This window comes from Culex quinquefasciatus, chromosome 1, assembly GCF_015732765.1.
Source record: "Culex quinquefasciatus strain JHB chromosome 1, VPISU_Cqui_1.0_pri_paternal, whole genome shotgun sequence".
NCBI lineage: Eukaryota > Metazoa > Arthropoda > Insecta > Diptera > Culicidae > Culex > Culex quinquefasciatus.
In genome coordinates, this window is record NC_051861.1 from 126,016,108 (window position 1) to 126,040,964 (window position 24,857).

The following is a 24,857-nucleotide window of genomic DNA, read 5'->3' on the forward strand; positions in this document are numbered from 1 at the left end:
GTCAACTTAGTATTCAATCGATTACTAGTCTGTTTGGTAGTAATCCATTGAAAAACTCCTCAATCAAGGTTGTTTTATGGCGACTGCCGCAAAACAACCCTGCTTGGCAGACGCCCGTCAAAGAAGGGCAATAACGACCGATTTGGCGGTAAAGCGACCACAAGGGTCGTAAAACCACCCGAACCAAAACAAAACAGCGCAACTTTAAAGAAAGTGAGTGCGTTTTTCGGCGCATAATGGGTGAAAACGAAAACCAAATTACGAGCCCCGAGTGCGCACGCCGCACAACTAGGTCAATCGGCGATGTTTGTGGAGAATATGGGGGGGGGGGGAACGCCGTCGTAATTATGCATGCATATATGGCGAACCAGAGTCGAAGCGGGATGTGGCAGCAGCTCGAAAAAGTAAAACTTTATAGGAGCCGTGCAATGTGGGAGCTTAAGTACCGTGCACCGAGAGTTGCCGGCGTTCGTGTGGGTTAATTGATAGTAAAAGTGGATAATTACGGACTTATTTTTGGAGCGTGGCCTTGGCGTTGAGGAGCGGAGCTTTAATGTTGAGCGCGCGCGCGCTTAGACGCGTAATTCTCAAAGCTGTGGGGGAGTTACGTGGCCAGCACACCTACGCGGCGCTTGAGGCGCCTGACATTCGTAACTCAATCATCCGTCGTCACTTCATCTTATTAAAATGATGCTTCCCGAGAGGACGCACCGAACAAAGGGACGCGTTGACGCGTGCTTTATCTTTGTCGTGACACGGGGTGGCCCCCCAACCACTTGGAGCGTCATTGGCCAAATTTGAGTGTGGCGTCTAGGGATTTGTGAGGGCATGGAGGGAGATGTACTTTGAAAACATTGCAAAAATCCTGCATTTCGAATAAAAAGTTGATACAAGCTATTTATTTTGATTTTGAGCTTCCCAACTACGGACGTCGGAATCGAGGTACCTCCGTGAATAAGTTGAAAAAGTGCGAAATTTTCAAGGTAAGTGAGTGCTGAGCAGCTGTCAAACTGGTAAGTACGTTCTGTCAATCTGTCAACTGTCAAACTAACATTCAATCGATTACTAGTCTGTTTACTAGTAATCCATTGTATTGTTTAAAAACTGAGAGTAAAGATTTCACAGTAAATCTTTACCTCCGTGCCAAATTTCCTTCGATTTGACTGAATTATGCATGAAATTACGTTCCTTTCTTCATCGAGACTGCCAGGAGATGCTGCAAATCATTCGGTATCAAACACCGAATATGCGCACAGCTCAGGTTTCAGTTTCGAGAGACTCGCCTCTTAGTTGGCAGAGAAGGGGAAGAGTAATGACATCGCCCGTCTAGCCGGTAGGAATGACCTTCACCTTCACCACGACGCAAAATGGCGCTGGCTCTGTTTATCAAAAGGTACTACACCTCCCGCCCACTAATGGGCTTCCATTCAGAGGAGCGAACAGGATGATAATGCTCATCAAACAAGCTTTTTTCCTTCTTCTATGAAGCTTCTGGAGTGTGTGGTGCTTCACCAGTTTCAGAACACTGTAACTTGAAAGGATGGTTTGGTTGGAGTATTTAATGCCCCCCACCCCCCCTTTCTCGCGTCACGTGCTTTTTGCGAATCTTTTATTCATGTCTCTAAGACTGCGGGCCCGCCGTTCCGGTCCAGGAGAGTCCGGGGAATCGGCCATAAATATTAAATGCCCCAGGCAGATGCGTTTTTATCGTGCTGCAGAACGGGATATTGGTGGTACAACACGCTCGCAGCGCTAGTGGGCGTGTACTGTTAATCGTAATTACATGCTAGTGGGTTGGATAATCCGATGATTTTGAGATTGCAATCGTCTTTTGTATGAGTAGGATTTGTCCAGATTTATCAAAACAAAACGTTGGAAGTTAGAAACGGACAAGCTATTTGGAAAAAATATCCGTTTACGACTAACTGACTGGTTTGGAGACACGTTGTACTTCCCAACTGCGGACGTCAAAGTTGAGGTACCTCCGAGAATAATCTGGGCAAAGTGCAAAATTCAAAAGGTAAGTGTTTGTTATGAAGCTGTCAAACTGGTAAGTATTCTCTGTCAATCTGTCAACTGTCAATTTGTCAAATATTTCAATCGATTACTAGTTTAGTAGTAATCCATTGAACTGCTTAAAGGGCAGCAAATCCATGTTCGAAAAAGAGGAACCAACAACAAACCCACGATCCGTTACGTAACGTTTCGCGTTTCTTTCGCTGGTAACAACAAAAAAAATGCCGGCGAAAACAAAAGAACCGCGCGCGCGAACTGCAATTATCATCTTGCCAATGATTGCGTCGCCACCTTTAAGCCGCTTAGAGACGCAAAAAAAGGCCACGCGAACCGTTTCATTAGCCTCAGACGCGGTTGAGTGAACGCCGCCGATCTTCGTCGTCGTCGTGGCCTACTGCTCTCCTGAACGACGAGCTGTGAACCAGTTATGGTGGTTCTCCAAACCGGATTGCGCTCGCGCCCTCCTGACAATCCTGTTTTGCACCTTTGCTTCATTAAGAGGACACTGCAACGCCTTAAGGGGTATCTGTCAGATGAAAAATTGACGTTTCGCGGTTTGACGTTTAAGACTTTTCGCCATAATGGCGGTCGCTGGATAGGGTTAAATCATAAACGGCTAATTTTCAACTAAACTTGAGCAAAATCTCGCAAAAAAAAACATATGGGATAGAAAAGTTGCGAGATGAAAAATCAATTTGCTGATAATGGCAAAAATTGGAGCGCTCAACGAACCGTACTGATTGGCTGGCAAATTTCACCATTTTGGATGGCGGCGTCCCAGCCAGATGTGGCCGATGTGTCCGAGGAAGAAAGATGTATGCGATGTGATAACAGATCCTTTTCCGGGTGTGATGATGGGGCAGGAAAAAAGTTTTCCACTCTCTCCACAGAGATATGACGGCGGCCACCACTTTAGACTTCCCCTTGTCCCGTGTCCTCGACTTGGCGGTTTAATATGCCTGTCACACGCGGCATGACAAATATCGTCTGGCTTTTATCGATTTTCATCACTGGTTGAATCCGAGTGGTGGAGACTTGAAGATTTTGAATTATGTTGAAGAAATTTTCACTTTGGACTTCCCAACTCCGGACGTCGGAATCGAGGTACCTCCGAGAGCGACTTTGGAAAAGTGCGAAATTTTCAAGGTAAGTGAATGCTGAGGTGAGCTGTCAAACTGGTAAGTACGTTCTGTCAAACTGTCAACCTGTCAACTAATACTTCAATCGATTACTAGTTTCATAGTAATCCATTGAATAGTTATAGCGTTACAAATCTCTAGTTTTCTCCAACTGGTAGACAAATCTTTCTAATCGAAATCAATTGTTTTCAATCTTTTTAACGACAGAATCATTTCCATCAAGCAATTGAGACAAACTGCGTGTCGATTCGACTATCGAAATGCGGCAGAGAAATGCACCACGCGCGCTCTCGCGTGGAAGAATCCCAAGAATTAGGGCAAATGAACTGATTGTGTTGAACAACCATTTCGTTAGTCAAATATTGATTTTCCCGTCCCTTCTTCATTCTGGATGCGCTTGGATAGTGTTTGCGTACATGAAAATATATATGGGTCTGCTCGGTTCTACACAGCAAGACTCCCCTTCTCTTACTCATTCTGGAGCAGCAATTGGGTTTGAGTTGAGCATCGGGTGAGTGATTGATTGCAATGTTTGTCAAATACGCCTGGACTCCGGGGGTGACTTGAAAAGATCTTGCGTCAATTCATTGTTATCCGAGCATTCGTTGGTGAAGGTTGTCTGAATCAACATGACTCGTCGCGTCCCGGCGCAAAACGCCGGCAATATTGCCCTACCTGCGGCTCAAGCAGGCAAAAAAGTGGGAATTTCCAAAAGGAAGGTTGAGGCCTCAACTGATGGCCAAAAACCGGGGATTTCCAAAAGGAAGGTGCTTTTGGAAGTGACATCGAACAGCAAAAAGACGAAAAAGAGCGACGGTACTGTACCGATGGATGAGGAGGAGGAGAACTCTTCGTCGCACGAGGAGCAGCTATTGAAGAACAACAAGTTTGCTGGACTGCCTGACGAGGACCAGGTAGCGGAAGCAAAGGAGAATGAAGTGAAACAGCGAAAGGAGAAACTGCCTCCTTTATGTGAGGCAATCAGCAGCAACGATCGACTTTCGTGCGGGGCTTGTTGAACTCATCAAGTCTGGGAAAGTCCAAGGCAACATTCGTCTGTGTCAGGACGGATTTAAGGTGCTGGTGCAATCCAGGCAGCACTATCAACTGGTCAAGGATTACTTGACCGAAAACGAGGCGGAGTACTTTACCCATGATGTCGTCATGGATAAGCCGTACAAAATCGTCGTCAGAGGTCTGTACGACATGCCAGTGGAGGAATTAGCTGCCGAGCTAAAAGTTTTGAAACTGGATGTGTTGGCCGTGCACAAAATGAGCCGACGCAACAAAGACATCAAGTACCGTGACCAGCTCTACCTGCTGCATTTGGCTAAGGGATCGACGACGCTTCCTGAGCTGAAGGCAATCCGAGCGGTTTTCAACATTATCGTGTCGTGGGAGCGATACCGACCAGTGCATCGTGACGTCACACAATGCTTCAACTGCCTGGGCTTCGGGCACGGAGGTAAGAACTGCCACCTGAAGCGTCGTTGCGCCAAATGTGGTACTGATGCGCACATCACATCCCAGTGCATCCAAGATTCGCTGGTGAAGTGCCTCAACTGCAACGGTGAGCACTCGTCAACCGACCGAAAGTGCCCCAAGAGAGCTGAGTTCGTGAAAATTCGGCAGCAAGCATCGACGAAGAATCAGCCTCAGCGTCGTAGAACTCCTCCAGCCCTGGTGGAGCAAAATTTCCCACCTCTTCAACCGCGACGCCAGGTCCCGAACTTGGCACCGTTGCCGTTGGATCCCAGGAAGAGAGCTGAGATGAATCATCCACGGCCGGGTTCCAGCCAGGAGCCGAGACCGCCACCACCGGGCTTCAGCCAGGAGCCAAGACCAACCCAAGAACCAGCAGTTGAGGAAAATGGTAATGATCTTTACACCTCAACCGAACTCCTCAATATTTTCAAACAGATGTCCGCTGCACTGCGTGGATGCAAAACCAAGACCCAGCAGATTGAAGTGCTGACCTCGTTCGTCATCCAGTATGGATCGTAGGTCCCTCAAGCTGCTGAATTGGAACGCTTGCTCCATTAGGAGGAAGAATTTAGAGCTGGTGGATTTTCTTCGCGAGAAGGAGATCGACGTAGCTGCCATCACGGAAACTCATCTGAAGCCCGGTGAAAAAGTTTATCTGCAAAACTACAAGATCGCGACGCAGCTCGACAGGACCACCTCTGGAGGAGGAGGTGTGCTTGTCGCTGTTCATCGTGATCTCAAGCCACGCCGGCTGCCACACTTTAAGCTGGACATCATCGAGGCCGTTGGGGTGGAAATTCCCACTTCGGTTGGCCCAGTACTCTTCATTGCTGCATACTGCCCACGTCAGGTGAATGCCAGAGATGGTTCAGCAGCAAAACTGAAGAGCGATATCCAGAAGCTGACACGGCGGAGCGCAAAGTACATCATCGCTGGTGACCTCAACGCGAAGCATGAAGTTTGGGGCAACAGCAGGAGGAATCGGAACGGAGTGATTCTGCACAACGATCTGCAAACGGTTACTCGTCCAACGAGGGTGGCTCGGTCTGGGAATCACTCAATCATCGACTTCTTCATTACCAATATGGCTGAGAACGTGGCTCATCCTGAGGTGTTTGAAGAGTTGAGTTCTGATCACTATCCGGTGGTTGTGGAGGTTGGAGCTTCCGTTACTCCGCAGCGGCAACCAACCCGGAAAGATTACCACAACGTTGACTGGCAGCAGTTTCAGCAAGTGGTAGACAGCAACATCGACTATGATCAACACCCGGAAACTTCTGCCGATATTGATCGTTCGCTGGAGGTGATCCAGCAGGCTATCAACCAAGCAGAGGCTGCCAACGTTCGGGAGGTTCCTGTTAATTTTAAGGTAACTGATATTGACGTAGATACTAAACACTTGATTAGACTTAGGAATGTTTATAGGAGACAATATCAACGGACTGGGGACTATGACAAAAGATTTCAGTGAACAATTTGAACAAAATCATACAAGACCGACTTGACAATATCAGAAATCAAGAATTTTCAAAACATGTAAGCCAGCTTGGGAATTATTCAAAACCATTTTGGAAACTTTCAAAAGTTCTTAAAAACAAACCAAAGCCTATTCCTCCTCTTATTGTTGAGGATTCTCCTTTGATTACATCCGAGGAAAAGGCAAATGCACTTGGGCTTCATTTTGTTAGTTCTCATAATCTTGGCGCTTCCATGACCAGCCGTAAAGAAACATCAGTTGCCAATAGTATTTCAACAATTAATAACTCTACCTTTGAATTTCCTGCAGATTCCCATGTTTCTGGTGAGGAAGTCAAAGTTGCAGTAAACAAATGAAAAATATGAAAGCTCCTGGCTTTGATAACATTTTAATCTGGTGTTGAAAAAACAGAGTGATCAGTTCTTTCAACATCTAGCCAATATTTTCAATAAATGTTTGCAACTTGGTTACTTCCCTACCAATTGGAAGCTGGGCAAAGTCATACCAATTTTGAAGCCTCAAAAGATCCAACATCGCCAACAAGTTATCGTCCCATTAGTCTTTTGAGTAGTCTGTCCAAACTCTTTGAGAAGGTCATCTATTCAAGGCTTTTGGATTTTACCAACGATAATAATATAATTTTGAATGAGCAGTTTGGCTTCCGAAAGGGACATAATACTGCTCATCAGCTTACGAGAGTAACTAAAATCATCAAGCAGAACAAGCTTGAGTCTAAATCAACTGCTATGGCTTTGTTGGATGTTGAGAAGGCTTTTGACAATGTTTGGCATGATGGTTTGATACATAAACTGTATTTATACGGTTTTCCAATGTATCTTATCAAAATTATCCAGCACTATCTTTCGGAGAGATCGTTCAGGGTTTTTCTGAATGGGATTGCTTCTGGATTATTCAACATTGATGCTGGGGTTCCCCAAGGAAGTATTCTTGGCCCACTTCTGTACAATATTTTTACATCTGATTTGCCTACTCTTCCTGGTAATGGTGTGTTGTCACTTTTTGCTGATGACACTGCCGTTATTTATAAGGGTAAAATAACCAGATATTTAGTTGGCCGTCTTCAGAAGGGTCTTGACGTTCTTTCCGAATACTTTGGCGACTGGAAAATTCGCATTAATGCAGCCAAAACTCAAACCATCATTTTTCCACTTTCCAAATCGGCCAGATTTGCCCCAAAGGATGATGTTTTGATTAAAATGAATGATGTTTCGATACCCTGGTCAAAGGAAGTTGTCTATTTAGGTCTCATACTTGACTCGAAACTTTTGTTTCGGCAGCATGTAGACAAAATATTGAACAAGTGCAGCATTCTCATCAGGTGTTTGTATCCTTTAATTAACAGAAAATCAAAGCTTTCTTTGAAAAATAAGTTAGCAGTTTACAAACAAATAATTTACCCCGTTATTGAGTATGCAGTACCTGTTTGGGAGTGTTGCGCTAGAACTCATAAATTGAAGCTCCAGCGTGTCCAAAACAAGGTACTCAAAATGGTTTTGAATGTTCCTGGCTGGACAAGATCAAGTGAGGTTCATGAATTAGCAGAAGTAAAAACGTTGGATCAGAAGATTCAAGAGAAATGTTTGAAATTCAGGGAAAAATGTGCTATTTCTGAATACCCCTTGATTCAAGGATTGGTTTAGTTTATGGTAAGTTTAAGTTAGTTTTAGGTTAGGTTATGTTTTCTTGACATTTTTTTTTTCCTCATTGTACCTAGTGTTACAAAAATGATAAATCATATACTTTTAAAGTTTTGAAAATAAACAGTGTTTAAATCACGAAAAGCAAACTAAAGCTGAAGAGCCACAGCTGACCACTTATTATGTAAACCAAATGTAATTATTATAAGAAAGATTCAATAAAGTATATTTAATTCAAATTCTTGCGTCAATATTTGCACACCTCAAGCCTTGGTGACATAGTTTGGATTTATTGACGAATATTGATACATTTAAGATTGATAACAATTTTTGATCCCCATTTAATCTTGCTCGGTGGAGACGCTCTAAATTGTTTGACAGTTAGGGCATTTCCACTCTTCTAATTTTTTTACACATTTTGCTCCTCAACAATGGAGATGCTCTTAAAATCGGTAATGTCGATAAATGTAGTACTAGCTGTCAGTTCAAAGTAAACCAGACTCTTATTAGAACTGTTTTCATCAAGCATAAAATTATAACATTCCTTCGATATGTAAACCTAATTGTATAATATATTTCAACCTTGAAGGGTGAATTCCAATTTTCCACAAATTTTCAAATTTATTCCCCCCTTTTCATTTAAACTAAAGTGGTCCCGGGGCCTTTGTGGAGCAGTAATCAGGAACAAATTTGCATCCATTAAAATTCTACACGTTTCAATCAACATTTGGTGGAACCCTTTTGATGGTGTCAGCTGTAAATTTTGTCGTACCAGTCAATGTCCATCTGCTATTTTGGGCACTGTTAAAAAAAATGTTTCAAAACACAGCTTTGTTGATTTTCAGTGTGTCATTTGAAAAAAAAGGTAATTTATCATCAAATGTTTTGTTCAAGCAATTAGATTGCTATTTTTCAAATTATTTAAATTCCTGTCAACGTGATTCCTCTACTCAAAAGCAAATTTAATCAACTCGACTCTCGTCCCCCTTTTTGTTAAACTATTCAAAACTAGGGGGGTAAAGCGAGAGTGATAGTGTCCGCCCGGAACAACCAACCCCTTCGTCAACCAGGACCGAGGACGGCTATTTAATAGAACTGCACTGGGTTAATTTATTCACGCGCCACTCACTTGCCTCACTATACCAGCAGAAATTTCGTGTACCAACCTCAAACACTAAAAACGTACGGACGACAACAGACCGTAAAACAGAAATTCCATTCCGTTTTCCTTTGCCGGCAGGTGTTCGACACACCTTCCTTTTTAATTTGATGGAAGGCCACTCGAATCGTTAAAAAATAAAGTCATACGAATGACCCTCACTAGCAGAGCGTAGTTTCGATCTTCGGACCTCTGGGTTATGGGCCCAGCACGCTTCCACTGCGCCACTCTGCTTCACGGTAGTCTTTGAACTCAAAATCACCACAGTTTCATTTTCTGGTTGCTTATTAGCCTTTGAACAAGTGAGACACCAACTAACTGGAAAAAATCTCGCTGAACTGTTGAATATTACCAGGTAAACGAACTAAACAGTTTGAGCTAAATCAATGAGACTAAAGAAGCAGCAGAGTGGCGCAGTGGAAGCGTGCTGGGCCCATAACCCAGAGGTCCGTAGATCGAAACTACGCTCTGCTAGCGAGATTTTTTATTTAACTTCAATTGAGTCGTTAAATTTAGCTTAATTTTCTTTTATTACACAGTGTAAGTGTAATTTTACTTCGGAAAATGTGTCATTTTACCACTTTTCTGGGTGTTTTTTTGTCTTAATTTTTTTTCAGTCTTAATTGAGGTAAAAATTACACAATTTTTACTATGTATATTGTTCCCAATTATTAAGCTAGTTTTTTAAGCGCAATTACTTTTCGTATTGATTCTAAATCTGTGGTGTTTTAAAAGAATACAAAAACTCGTAGGAATTTGCAAAACTAATATCAATATTAAATATTCAAACATATCGAAGAACTGCAGTTCAAAAGAAAAAAAAACCAGGAAAATAAAAATATAACTTTTGTCTTCTTTTTCATGATTCGCTGATTTTTTTTTAAAAGTTATTTTTATTAGGTCCTTTTCGGTACTGGGACCTGGTTAAGACCGAGTCGGCTTTTGTAATTACATTGTTCTTAATGCTAAGAGGAATTATAGATGATCTTGTGTGTAAATGTTAGTGGGAGGGGAGCCGAAAGATCCACTGTTTAGATTCAAAATATTTAATAAAAAAAAAATATAATCAGAAAAAAAATATCTCATTTAACAAAATCAAGGAACTGATAAAAAAAAGCAAAAATAAAATTGCAATTGCGAAACCACGAAGAAACTATTAAACTGAAAAACTAAAAAAATGTTAATTTGGATTTTTTTTTTTGCAGTTTAAAAATATTTCATGAATAAAAAAAATTGCAGTGCTTTTTTTTCAGTGTCACCAAATAAGACCCCAGTTTTGAGAGTTTCTCAGAAGCAATTGTAATTGATTTTCAATATTAAAAAATCTAACGTTCCTGAAATTTTCTATCAATTCAATAAAATAAATTATTCAAGCCAACATTTAAAAACGTGTTTATATTATTGAAACAAAAGCCTTGATCTTGAGATTTTTAAATTAGTTCAATGTAATTAACAGAAAATTCCACAAAAGTTCATTTTTTTTCATTGAAATTTGATTCAATAGATCCCGAGATATATCATCGTTTGAAAAATAGTGTCTTATTGGAAGACTTAACTTAAAGAGAGAGCAACAAACCAACCAGCAGTCCAACCAACAAAGCCTACAAGTAAAAATGTAGCCATTTTTTCAGCCTTTAGCAAATATTTTTAGCAGGGATACTTTTCCAACAAATAGCATTTTTAAGTAGCAAAAAAGTCAATTTTTAGAAAAAAAAAATCCATAAAATGCTTAAAAACGGTGCACCTCATCAAAAAAAGAAAAAAAAACAAAGCAAATTTTATTGTTTGAACGTATTTTAAAATTAAATTATTACTTGATTCTGCACCGTCCTAAACTCTAAGGCAATAGATTACTAAGTCGCAATTAAAAAAGGAATTCAACTGCACTGCAATTTATTTAAAAAAATAAATTTAAGTATTTTTTTTGTAAAAAATGTCCTATAAACAAAATGTTAAATTTTTGCTTTTTTCTCAAGGAGGTTTAAAAACACTTAAAAAAAAGAAAATGTAGAAATGTAGATTAATGGAGCATTTCCATTCGAGCAGTTTTTGCTTTTTTCTACAATATATTCCTTATGGGAGAACTGTCATTTCTACCACTCGAATCCGGTGCTCCATTACGATTCAAGCGAAATTTCACTTTGTATGATCACAAAGGGTTTGAATAGATTCTCGAAAATGAGCTGCACGTGGCTTTTCTTGACAGGAAGTCTCTTCATTGACAGCTGTTCCCATAGTTGATCCATCAAAAAATGTCATCTTGTCAATAAATAAAAAAAAAACATTATCCGAAATCTAAAGTTTTGTTTCAAGCGCCATAAGCTGTTGGAGCAATCCACTTTCACGACCCCCGGGTCCTTATGTGGGCTTTTTTGCAAGTTTCTGCTCATTTCTAGGCGTCCGAAAGGTTATGTGTGGTGAGTCACCCAAAACCTCTTTTACGCAAATGGACCGACGTTTTACTTCCCCATCCGATAGAAGGCCAGGAGGATAAGGCGGGAATCGAACCCGCGCCCCATAGCAACTTAGGGATCGGCAGCCGAAGCCGCTAACCACCGCGCCACGAGGACCTCGTTTTTGAGCATGAGGGCCAAATATTTTATATTACGCCCTTTTAAAATATTAGTGTTGGTTTAAAAATTTTGAAAATCGATGGGTTGTGGGACTCGTGCATTGCGAGAATCAGATTTTTTTCAAAACAAATATTTTTGTGATTAGTGAGTGTATCCGTTTGTTTTTTTTTATTTTCGAAAAAAAAAACCCACATACAAGCAGTGCACAAGCCACAACAAACGTCCAAGGGGTCATTCTTATGCAAAATTAGCTGAACTTTCCGAAAAAAAAATTCTTTCAAAAGCACACGATTGAGTTTTTGGGGTTAAAAATTCGAAAAACTGGTCAAAAATGGTCAAAATCATAACTTTTTCAAAAAACTTTTTCGTAAAATTCCAATATGTCTATAAATCATTTTTTTCTACAATTTTGTAGAACATTGTTACACTCTAAAATGTAACCCTGCAAAGTTAGAAAAAAAACACGTAATCTTAAATTAAAAAAAATATGTTCGAAATGAAAAAAATACCCTTCTGGGTTATTTCAGATTCGAAAAGTACATTAAATTTCCCATCAAATGACATGTCTCATGATTTTTGACAGTTGGGTAACGGGAAATGGCAGCGATTTTAAAATTATTTTTTAACTTTTTTTGATGAAAAATACGTTTTTTCGGAATTTGGAGTACGTCATCAAATCGAGCGTCTAATTTTACACAAAAGTCCCTTTGACACCAAATTTCTATCTCGTCACGGTTGTGAGCTACAAATCACTGAAAAACGTGTCTTAGTAAAAAAACCAGAAAAATGAAAGGGACGTACCGCCCCACCGTCACGAGATATCGAAAAATGGACCTCGGATTCGTGATCAGGGACCAAAATCACCCCTTAGAGCAAAGTTTCACGAAAATCGAAGTTGGTGAGTTGGTAGAGAATTACCCAATTTGATTTTACATCGAAAAAGGAAGTTAAATAATTTTTGCGACCTATATTTCAATTTTTTTTGAAAAAATCAGTATTGGTTAAAAAATCATAACTCGGTCAAAGATTTTTTGCACAACCTGGAAATTTCTGAAAAGTTGGCATTTGATGTCCTCTAAAACAAAAAAAATAAAAACAGTGTTTTTTTTTTTTGCAAATCAAGTTTTAGTGACAAAAAGTTAAATAAAAAATCTCCAAAAAGTTAATTAAAAAATCTCCAAATTTTTTTTACCGTGTATCATTTTTTTCAGTGTTGTCCATATCCTACAACTTTGCCCAAGACACCAAATCGATAAAAAAAATCCTTCAAAAGATACAGATTTTTGAATTTTCATACATCATTTTTGTATGGACAGCTGCCAAAATGGTTTCTTTGGGCATACCGAAGGCACCAAAAAAGTTTCATTCGGATTAGAAAATACAAAAAAAAAATCGAATGACCGAAATCTGAGAGAACTGCTCCCTATTGTAATGATAAGAATAATGAAATAACAAAATTCTTTTAAAAAAATGATTACATAAATTTCTTAACAAATTTCTTTAAAGTCGTTCATCAGCTGCCACCTTACCCTACCCATTCATTCTCTCTCCCGTGTTGTAAAAATGAACTCTCGCCACAGGGTGTTGTTTCGTTCGAAAGCACAAAATGGCAAACGCACTGTCAAACTCGCGGCCAAGTGATTCATTCGCGTGAACACGGTTTCGCCCGCTGCCTGAGCGTGAGCTGTCAAAGCAAGCAAGCAGACGTAAAAAAATCGCCGCCGCTGCCGGAGTGGCCACTTGGCATTTTAGTTTATTTTTTCGGTGCGGTGCAAAACTCAAAGGTGGTATCTTTCGGGGTGGACAAAATGGCACAGTTTAAGGACCAGCTCAAGTTTGACATCGAGTGGGGCCACGAGCGGCTGGTGCGCGCCCAGCAGACCGTGGAGGTGCGCCCGTACGACGTGGAATCGTGGTCGGTGCTGATCCGGGAGGGCCAAAGCCGGAACATTAACGAGGTGCGGTCGCTGTACGAGTCGCTGGTGAGTGTGTTTCCGACGACGGCACGGTACTGGAAGATTTACATCGAGCAGGAGATGAAGTATCGGAATTATGAGCGGGTGGAGAAGCTGTTCCAGCGGTGCTTGGTGAAGATTTTGAACATTGACCTGTGGAAGCTTTACTTGACGTACGTGAAGGAGACGAAGGCCGGGTTGAGTACGCACAAGGAGAAGCTGGCCCAGGCGTACGACTTTGCGCTGGAGAAGATCGGCATGGATCTGCACTCGTACACGATTTGGCAGGATTACATTTCGTTTTTGAAGAGTGTGGAGGCGATCGGGAGTTACGCGGAGAACCAGAAGATTACGGCGGTGCGGAAGGTGTACCAGCGGGCGGTCATTACGCCGATCATTGGGATTGAGCACTTGTGGAAGGAGTATATCATGTTTGAGCAGAACATTAATCCGATAATTTCGGAGAAGATGAGTCTGGAGCGGTCGAGGGATTACATGAATGCACGGCGGGTTGCGAAGGAGCTGGAGATTGTGACGAAGGGGCTTAATAGGAATTTGCCGGCGGTTCCGCCAACGGCGACGAAGGAGGAGCTGAAGCAGGTCGAACTGTGGAAGAAGTATGTGAACTTTGAGCGATCGAACCCGTTGAGGAGTGAGGACACGGCGTTGGTCACGCGGCGTGTCATGTTTGCCACGGAACAGTGTCTGCTGGTGATGACGCATCATCCGGCTGTGTGGCACCAGGCCGCGCAGTATTTGGACCAGAGCTCGAAGCAGCTGATCGACAAGGGCGACTTGAATGCGGCCAAGGTGTTTGCCGATGAGGCTGCGAACATTCTGGAGCGGGCAATCAACAGCGTCCTCAGCCGGAACGCTCTGCTGTACTTTGCGTACGCAGACTTCGAGGAAGGTCGCCTCAAGTACGACAAGGTGCACCAGATGTACAACAAGTATTTGTCCATATCGGACATTGACCCAACGCTGGCCTACATTCAGTACATGAAGTTTGCGAGGCGCGCCGAAGGAATCATCTCGGCGAGAGCCATCTTCAAGAAGGCTCGCGAGGACATCCGATCAACGTACCACGTCTTTGTGGCCGCTGCCCTGATGGAGTATTACTGCACCAAGGACAAAGACATCGCGTTCCGGATCTTCGAGCTTGGCCTCAAGCGATTCGGCGGCAGTCCCGAGTACGTCATGTGCTACATCGACTATCTGTCCCACCTGAACGAGGACAACAACACCCGGGTCCTGTTCGAGCGCGTCCTCTCGTCCGGTGGCCTCACGCCGCAACTCTCCGTCGAAGTGTGGAACCGCTTTCTCGAGTTCGAATCCAACATCGGTGACCTGTCCAGTATCGTCAAGGTCGAACGACGTCGCTCGGCCGTCCTCGAAAAGCTGAAAGAATTCGAGGGCAAAGAAACGGCCCAACTCGTCGACCGGTACAAATTCCTCAACCTGTACCCGTGCTCCTCGGCCGAGCTCAAATCCATCGGTTACACCGAAACCGACGGCATCCTCAACCCTCTCTCGAACAAACTCCCAGCCGCAACCCCAGCAGACGCCCCCGAACAACCCCACCAGCTCCCACGCCCCGATTTCGCCCAAATGATCCCGTACAAGCCCAAACCCAACGCCTACCCCGGCGAGCACCCACTCGACGGTGGCTGCTTCCCGCAACCCCCGGCCCTGGCCGCCCTCTGCTCGATCCTCCCACCGCCCATCTGCTTCCACGGCCCGTTCGTGTCGATCGATAAGCTCGCCGACGTCTTCAGCCGGATCATGCTGCCGGACATCCCCCTGACGCCGCACTCCGGCGGTGGCGACAACGGCATCAAGCTGTTCGACCTGGCCAAGGCCGTCCACTGGATCGTGGACGATAGCACCTACTCGGGCGAGGGTGGCCTCAAGCGGCGCCGAATGGCCCCCGGCGGAGACGACAGCGACGAGGAGGGTGCCATCGCGGCGGCACCACCCGTCAACGACGTGTACCGGGCGCGACAGCAGAAGAGATTCAACCGATAAGCGCCGATAAGAGAGCGCGTCAATATTTTTCTTTTTCTTTACGTATATTAAGTGATTGTAACCAACAAAAAAAAACCCAATATTTGAAGCACGAATAAAGAGAGCGAAAACTTTAAATTGTTCAATCATTTGCTGTAGAGCGCAAAAGAAAGCCCGTTTTGTTGTTTAACTACTCACTTCTTCTACTGCTCAGCCGCAATTAGCTTAATTAAATTCAATGAAATGCAATCAATACCGGGGCAGCATCACGTGTGAGTGAGTGTGTTTGGCGAAAAAAAGATAATGCTACTGCACTAGGAGTCGTTCGTTTGGTGTTGAATTGCGTGTTGATGATGACTCAAATGGGAGAGGCAAATCTTCAACCGTATCGGCTTACAGAAGCTGATTGAAGGTAACTCATCCTCTTCATACTATTATGCTGGTAGCGAATTTGGCAGGAGCTGAACTATTTTTTCTTCATTTTGATAACTACCGCTCCCGAGAGAGTCCACTGTATTTCTTGAGTTTTTTTTAAAAAAGGTCCTATAAACAAAATTTTCACTTTTTGCTTTTTGGGTGTTTTTGAATACCCAAAAATAATACCGGTTCTAAAAACACCCAAAAAGCAAAAATAGAAAATTTTGTTTTTAGGACCTTTTCATTAAAAAAAAAAACTCTAGATTTGACTATTTCCAGCTTAACAAATAAATGCAGACAAAGAAAATTTCCATGGAAGAAAAGGGTGGAAGTTTCACGTGTCAAGTGCGCAAATTGTGGCACTAACCATACGTCTAACTTCCGTGATTTTAGACTTATTTGTATCTCTGGTCACTACCAATTAAAGAGTCTTCCTCAAAAAAAATTTAAGAATTGACTCTTGGACTGCTAAACCATTTAACAAACATCAATTTAAAAAAAAACCTAAATGAACATTCACAAAATTTAAAAAAAAGTTTTTTGGGAATTCAACTTTGAGTGATAAAAAGAAAAAAAATGGATTTATTTTCTCCATGTAGGGGAACTATACCCTTTTTCAGCCTATTTCTATTATCGGCCTATCAGCACTTTGATCATGAATTACAGCTTTCATAAAGTGTTTTTGACTGTTCCAAAGTAATAAATCAGTGTTTCTCAACCTTTTGCGATCCATTCCCCCCTTGACTGATTTTCAAGAACTTCATTTCCCCCCCCCCCCCCCCCCTCCCCCTTATTTTCAATTTACTGGTATCAATGCACAAACATAATTATTTTTTTAGGTTTGCAAAAAGATTACAGTTTTCATAACAAAAAAAATCTATAGAAGGTATTTGAAAACGTTTTATTTTAATTTAAAAAAAATGAAAAGCCACTATTCTGAGCTTCTTTTCGTTTGAATTACAATAAAAAAATACAATTATAAAATATGTACAAATATTGAATAAAATTAATAATTATCTGCGGCAAAAGACAGATTACTCTAAAAAATGTGAAGAATTCAAACAAACTTAAATAATATTTGAAAAACTTTTTGTCAACTGCCAATTATTTAATAAAACATTCTTGTTAAAAAGTGTACAAAAATCTCACAGAAACCAACAAATCTCTCACAAAAAAATCTGCTTGAGTCCAAAAAATACAAATACCTCAGAAATATTTAAAAAAATAATTTTATTGTTTTAAGAAATGTCAAAATACACAGAAATTGAAACTTTAATAACTATTTTTTTGGGAAAAAAACATGGCATTGAATTTCTATTGAACCCTCATTCCCCCCTAGAATGGCCAAATTCCCCCCCAGGGGGGAATTCCGCACCGGTTGAGAAACACTGTAATAAATAGCTCAAATAAAAGTGAGCAAGCAACTCTCCATTGTTGATACATCTGAAAATGTTGATTTAATAGCGGAAAACGGCAAAAGTGATGAGAATGGGTCGAACGGCTTAGTGTGATTAAAATGGGTTTATTTACCCTACCTATTTTATCCGAAAAGTCCTAATTATAACCAACAACTTTGCCGAAGATACTTAATCGATTGGAAAATCCCTTCTCAAAGTACAGAATTTCATACACATTTCATACCCATTTTATATGACCAGCCCCCAAAATTATATGGAGCTTCATATACTGCCGTTCTACGCATAATTGTCCCATGTCAGTTTTTGACGATTTTGACTTTATGCCATTTTTAAGTTTAGTCTGATGTGTGCTTTAAGAGAAACACATAAAATCTGGTACTTTGTTCGGACACTCATCAAAAACAACACCAGGTCTGTTTGTCCCATCGTTGAACTTCTACGCATAATTGTCCCACCAAGTATTTTCTTACACGGAATCATTAGTTTTACTAAGCATTATGCCTTGTTTATCTGTTGTATAGCAAGAGGATCACAAATAAGGGTGATAAACTGCTAACTGGGGCGATTAGGGACACATAGGGCGAATAGGAACCCACGGGACAATTATGCGTAGAAACACAGAAATCGGTCGAAAAATTTCAATCGCGTTTTTCTCAGTTGCACTTTTTTGAACATGGGACAATTATGCGTAGAACGGCAGTATAGACTTGTAAAATTACTGTTTTGACATAGTCACTTAGGGAATGCATGGACAAAGTTTCATCCAAAATAAAAACTGAAATAAGGAAAGTCATTGTTGGTAGACGTAGAATGTTTGTATACAAAACAACATACATGAATTCAATGGCGCTAATTCAGGGTGGCCACTCAAGTGGGGAAATGGAGAGAGTCGAGAATTCGCCAAAATCCGCGAAAAATCGAATTTGTGATTTTTTCGCATAATTCTGGAGTTTTTTTTTTTAAAGGTCCAATAAACCAAATTTTTAGTTTATGCTTTTTGGGTGTTTTTCAATACCCCTTACTCAAGGCGGTTTCAAAAAACACCCAAAAAGTAAAAACTGAAAATTTGTTTTTTTGAACCTTTTTAAAAAAAACGATACTTAATCCACCTTTAGGTGGTTGGTGCCTTCCTCACATTCATAAAGTCAATACATTCAGTAAAAATAGCAACATTCCCTTAACATGTTTAACAAATCAATTTTATTACTGATTTCTTTTGATAGGGTTCGCATACCTTCAATTTTCTGGCTCATCGGCAAGGTCTGATAAAAAAACCTATCCAACGAAAGTTCACATTGAAGATTCAGACAATATTTTTATCACAATATCTCAGATCCGGCCTCCAGAAAGTATATAAATAACACTTAAGTGCTTATAACTTTTGATAGGGTTGTCAAATCCCTGATGTTTTAGGCTCATTTGAATTATCTAACTAACGATGGGTCGCATGATGGAGCCGGACATAATTTTTACTGAAATATCTGAGATCCGGCCTCCAAAAAGTGTATAAATAACACTTAAGTGCTAATAACTTTTGATAGGGTTGTCAGATCTTCAATGTTTTGGGCTCATTGGAAAGGTCTTTTTAGTACCTTTCTAAAAATGTATAACATGATAGGGTTTCTTGCAAAAACCACCCTTTTTACAATCTTCCGGACATACGCCAAAAACGGTTTTTAAGCATAACTTTTGAAGTACTTAACTAAACTTGCTGATTTTAAATAGAGACCTATGGGACCCCAAGACGGATCGAATGAGATCAATACGGTCAAAATCCGTTCATCCAGTCCGGAGATAATCGAGTGACAATTTTTTTGTCCACCCACCTACACACATCCACACAGACATTTGCTCAGAACATGATTCTGAGTCGATAGGTTTACGTGAAGGTGGGTCTACGAGGTCGAATTAGGAAGTTCATTTTTCGAGTGATTTTATAGCCTTTCCTCAGTAAGGTGAGGAAGGCAAAAACTCCAGAATTGTTCGAAAAATATTTTCTAGCCGTTGAATAATTTTGTAATATCTTTCAACAAATGTTTTTTAAATGTATTGGAAAATTGGAAAACCATTAAATTAACATTAAAAAATGGATAAAAAATGTGGATAAAGCTTGTTTTTCATTGATCGGAAAAACTTTACCTATCAAATCCCATTTTCAAATTCCCGACTTTTTCCCGACTTTTCCAGAAGCTCAAATAATAGACATTTCTTATCTAAATTTCAAACAAAAAACTCACTATAAGAAAAGTAAAGAATATCCAATTATTGGCATTTTTTGTAAACACAGAAAAATGGAAATTTATTATAATGATTCACAGTAGAAACACAAAAAATTAGTCTTTGCAAAATAATCTTCCATGTTATTTTTTAAATTGGCAAACGTATAGTTTTTGATACTTCGATTCAACCGCAAAGAACGATTAAAACATTATAAAAATTGGTGTTATTATTCTTTCAAAGGATTTATATTTTTTTTTTGTAATTTTTGATATTGAATTTATCTAGTGGTCAGTATTCAACTGTTTTTTTTTCGATAAAAATTCAGTTTGATATGATTTAATGTTATCCCACTTATTTCAAGCAACATGTTTGAAGAGACAAATTTTCTAAATAATTTTTCAATAACTCAAAATTTCTTGGATTAATTTATTTGCAATTTCAATATTTTTATAATGTTTTCAAAACTTAAAAAAGTTTTTAAATTTTGGATTTTATTCGATATTTAAGTTTTCCGAAAACGTGAAATCAAGCTTTATCTATAGTAGGTGATTTACCAATAGTCACTAAAAAAGTTCAATTGAAACATCTGGAAAAAATATATTTTATATTACTGAACAAATTTAGTTAAACAATTAAAAATATTATATTATTAAAACAACTAACAAAAAAAAACATTGTCAAACTCAAGTTGGAATCTGTTTTCAAATATACAATCTATGCGACAAAATGAAATATAATCATAACTCTAAGCTGACCATTAGGCTTTTTTTATTAGTTTTTCATTAACAGGGTTGTTACGGAGAAGTCGAAAAAAAATCCGCGCCAAATCCGCGCCGTCCCAAAAACCCAATCCGCGCGAAATCCGCGCCATAATAAGAAAAATAATTTTGCGCGACAAATATACAACAGAGTTTCACAACAATTTAATTTTTATGAAAGTATTTGAGAACAAAAATTAAAATCGTTTTATGATTAAGGGTTCCGTCGGAAGGAACGCAAAAACCACAAACGTTAAAATTATGTTGTATTCAATAAATAGAATTTAAAATCCAGAATAGCTTTATCTTAATCTCAAGACCCAGAATGTTAAAACGCTGAAAATTATATGATCAAATTTATTTTTGCTAGGATGAATTAAACCAGAGAGAAAAGCCATAACAATAAATTTAGCAAAAAAGAAATTCAAATAGGGATTTGAAAATTTAAATTTAAAAAATCAATAAATTGAAAAAAATTTAAGATTTGAAAATTCATAAATCTAAGGATTAGATAAATAACATGCAGTTTGTGCTCGACACGAAATTTGTATTATATTCTTCTAAAAAATTCTCAATCCTAAAATATTACTTAAAAAATGCTCCAAAATTATCAGACTTTCTGTAATCTATGATGGTGACAAAAATGGTAGCATTTGTAGCGGTTCTTTTTATTAAGATCCAGAGTTTGAGAATTTAAGAATTTAAGAATTTAAGAATTTAAGAATTTAAGAATTTAAGAATTTAAGAATTTAAGAATTTAAGAATTTAATAATTTAAGAATTTAAGAATTTAAGAATTTAAGAATTTAAAGAATTTAAGAATTTAAGAATTTAAGAATTTAAGAATTTAAGAATTTAAGAATTTAAGAATTTAAGAATTTAAGAATTTAAGAATTTAAGAATTTAAAAATTTAAGAATTTAAAAATTTAAGAATTTAAGAATTTAAGAATTTAAGAATTTAAGAATTTAAGAATTTAAGAATTTAAGAGTTTAAGAATTTAAGAATTTAAGAATTTAAGAATTTAAGAATTTAAGAATTTAAGAATTTAAGAATTTAAGAATTTAAGAATTTAAGAATTTAAGAATTTAAGAATTTAAGAATTTAAGATTTAAGAATTTAAGAATTTAAGAATTTAAGAATTTAAGAATTTAAAATTTATGAATTTAAGAATTTAAGAATTTAAGAATTTATGAATTTAAGAATTTAAGAATTTAAATTTAAGAATTTAAGAATTTAAGAATTTAAGAATTTAAGAATTTAAGAATTTAAGAATTTAAGAATTTAAGAATTTAAGAATTTAAGAATTTAAGAATTTAAGAATTTAAGAATTTAAGAATTTAAGAATTTAAGAATTTAAGAATTTAAGAATTTAAGAATTTAAGAATTTAAGAATTTAAGAATTTAAGAATTTAAGAATTTAAGAATTTAAGAATTTAAGAATTTAAGAATTTAAGAATTTAAGAATTTAAGAATTTAAGAATTTAAGAATTTAAGAATTTAAGAATTTAAGAATTTAAGAATTTAAGAACTTTATTTGGGAATTTATAAGTTTTTGTTCCATTGATTGTTTTTATTATCAATTTTCAAAATTTGTAAATTTGGAGGATTTATTTTGATTTTTAAATATTTTGAATTCCTGATTTTTTGGATTTTTTTTATTTAGAAATTTAGATTTTTTATTGTTGGCTATTTAAAATTCAGAATTTTTCAATTTTTGGATTTAACAACTATAAAAATTAAAAAAAAAGAATTTTAGAACTTCTGAACTTTTAATTTTGAATGTTAGAGCTTTCATATTTGAATATTTAGATCTTTTTATTTTTTCAAATAAATTAAAAAAAACCTTTCTACGGGTTAAATCCTAACTAAAATCAAAGGCGGAAAGCCAGCTTCTGTTCCGTCCAATATTGCTCATATTTGGGATTTGACCACAATACGTCCACCAGAGCACCCCCAAAAAAAATTTTTTTTTTTTTGTGTAATCCGAATATCTATAGAAAAGCTTGAAATACACTAGTGTTTGGAAATCCGTCCCGTGTCGTTATTTTCTAATGGAAATCATTTCAACATTATGAAATTAAGCATTTTTTTACCATGCGGTTTGTTAATTTTCAAATTTTGACAGCAAATGCGTTCTTCATCTTCTTTGTTGTCTTCATGTTTGCGTCGAACATTTAGGTTTCATAAACATGGCCGTCGTGACAGAGGGCTGAATCAAAATGTATCCAGTATAAAATAAACAATACATATTGTTGATAAAACATAACCTGAAACTCATAAGAGATGGAATATTTAGAACCCGTATCAGATGTTAATAATGAGTTGAGTGTAAGAATAAATTTATTTAAAAAATCTTTAACAAAAATTATCTCTTCTTGTAGATTATTTCGACGCTTCATATTAAAAAATTACAAACAAACATTTCCGGAAAAAATCCATTTTGTTTCAGTAACAACTTCTAAGAAATTGAAGTTTTTGCACTTAAAAAAATTACAGTAATTCCTGATAATAATTTTCTTTATAACTTGAAAGTTAATTATTTTATTTATCAAAATTGTCATCCGCGCGAAATCCGCGCCTGAGCAAATTAAGCCAGCAAATCCGCGCCAAATCCGCGCTATCCGCGCGAAACGCGCCATCCGCGCGATCCGCGCCGTCCGTAACAACCCTGCATTAACTTTACCCTTTTGTTTGATATACAAAAATTAATAGAGATAATTTGATTCATAAAAATATTATGAAAATCTGTGTCAAAATATCTAATATTTACCAAGATTTTGAATGTCTCAAACAGCTTTTCCATACTTAAATATATTGAAATAGGGTAATTCTCCGCCAACTCACACAGCAGTTGCCCCGACCCCTCTTCGATTTGCGTGAAACTTTGTCCTAAGGGGTAACTTTTGTCCCTGATCACGAATCCGAGATCCGTTTTTTGATATCTCGTGACGGAGGGCGGTACGACCCCTTCCATTTTGAACATGCGAAAAAGAGGTGTTTTTCAATAATTTGCAGCCTGAAACGGTGATGAGATAGAAATTTGGTGTCAAAGGGACTTTTATGTAAAATTAGACGCCCGATTTGATGGCGTACTCAGAATTCGAAAAAACGTATTTTCATCGAAAAAACACTAAAAAGTTTTAAAAATTCTCCCATTTTCCGTTACTCGACTGTAAAAATTTTGGAACATGTCATTTTATGGGAAATTTAATGTACTTTTCGAATCTACATTGTCCCAGAAGGGTCATTTTTCATTTAGAACAAAATTTTTCATTTTAAAATTTCGTGTTTTTCTAACTTTGCAGGGTTATTTTTTAGAGTGTAACAATGTTCTACAAAGTTGTAGAGCAGACAATTACAAAAATTTTAATATATATACATAAGGGTTTTGCTTATAAACATCACAAGTTATCACGATTTTACGAAAAAAAGTTTTAAAAAAGTTGGTCGTCATCGATCATGGCCGTTCATGGTCACCCGCGACAGACACGGACGACGAAACAAAGAGAAACGCAAAAAGTAACTTTTTCAAAACTTTTTTTCGTAAAATCGCGATAACTTGTGATGTTTATAAGCAAACCCCTTATGTCTATATATCAAATTTTTGTAATTGTCTGCTCTACAACTTTGTAGAACATTGTTACACTCTAAAAATAACCCTGCAAAGTTAGAAAAACACGAAATTTTAAAATGAAAAATTTTGTTCTAAATGAAAAATGACCCTTCTGGGACAATGTAGATTCGAAAGTACATTAAATTTCCCATAAAATGACATGTTTCAAATTTTTACAGTCGAGTAACGGAAAATGGGAGAATGTGTTTTTTCGATGAAAATACGTTTTTTCGGAATTCTGAGTACGCCATCAAATCGGGCGTCTAATTTTACATAAAAGTCCCTTTGACACCAAATTTCTATCTCATCACCGTTTCAGGCTGCAAATTATTGCACCTCTTTTTTCGCATGTTCAAAAATGGAAGGGGTCGTACCGCCCCTCCGTCACGAGATATCAAAAAACGGACCTCGGATTCGTGATCAGGGACAAAAGTTACCCCTTAGGACAAAGTTTCACGCAAATCGAAGAGGGGTCGGGGCAACTTTTCCCGATTTCGTGTGAGTTGGTAGAGAATTACCCAATAGTGAAAAGAACCATAAATTTAAAGTAAGCTACTAAAGCAGAATTGAGTGAATTCAGTTTGAAAATTATACAAAATATTACATTATTATTCAAGAGTTGAAAAATAATTTTCAAACAAGTATGCTTGAAATTCCCGACTATTCCCGATTTTTCGACAAAAAATCATAAATTCCCAACTTTTTCTCGATTTTTGGCGGATATTGGCGAATTCCCGACATTTCCGATTTCCCGACTTGAGTGGCCACCCTGGACTTTATCTTCACAAAAAAGTCCAAAAAAATAATGTTATTGTCATGTCAACTGTTATAAAATATTTTAAGAGTTTTTCTCTCCAAAAAAACATGAACAGAGAGGTAAAGCATATTTTCTTATTTATCTGGAATTTAAATTCTACAAAAAAAATACATTATTAAAATACTGACAACTCGATTAATCAACTTC

General features: G+C 38.1%; 2 protein-coding genes and 1 non-coding gene across 10 annotated transcripts in view; 2 read left to right on the forward strand and 1 right to left on the reverse strand.

The window, feature by feature from the left end:
- Positions 1–24,857, reverse strand: part of LOC6035139 (active breakpoint cluster region-related protein) — a 112,792-nt gene that overhangs the window by 7,319 nt on the left and 80,616 nt on the right. The gene's annotated exons all lie outside the window — the stretch shown is intronic.
- On the forward strand, positions 9,337–9,408 carry Trnam-cau. The gene has a single exon. It is a non-coding gene; the product is annotated as a tRNA-Met (tRNA).
- On the forward strand, positions 13,189–15,604 carry LOC6035137 (protein suppressor of forked). The gene has a single exon (XM_038248167.1). It carries the CDS (start codon positions 13,316–13,318, stop codon positions 15,485–15,487), a length of 2,172 nt encoding a protein of 723 aa, XP_038104095.1. The 5' UTR covers positions 13,189–13,315; the 3' UTR covers positions 15,488–15,604.

Coding starts and splice junctions, on each gene's coding strand:
- LOC6035137 (XM_038248167.1), top strand. CDS start 13,316: ATGGCACAGTTTAAGGACCAGCTCAAGTTTGACATCGAGTGGGGCCAC.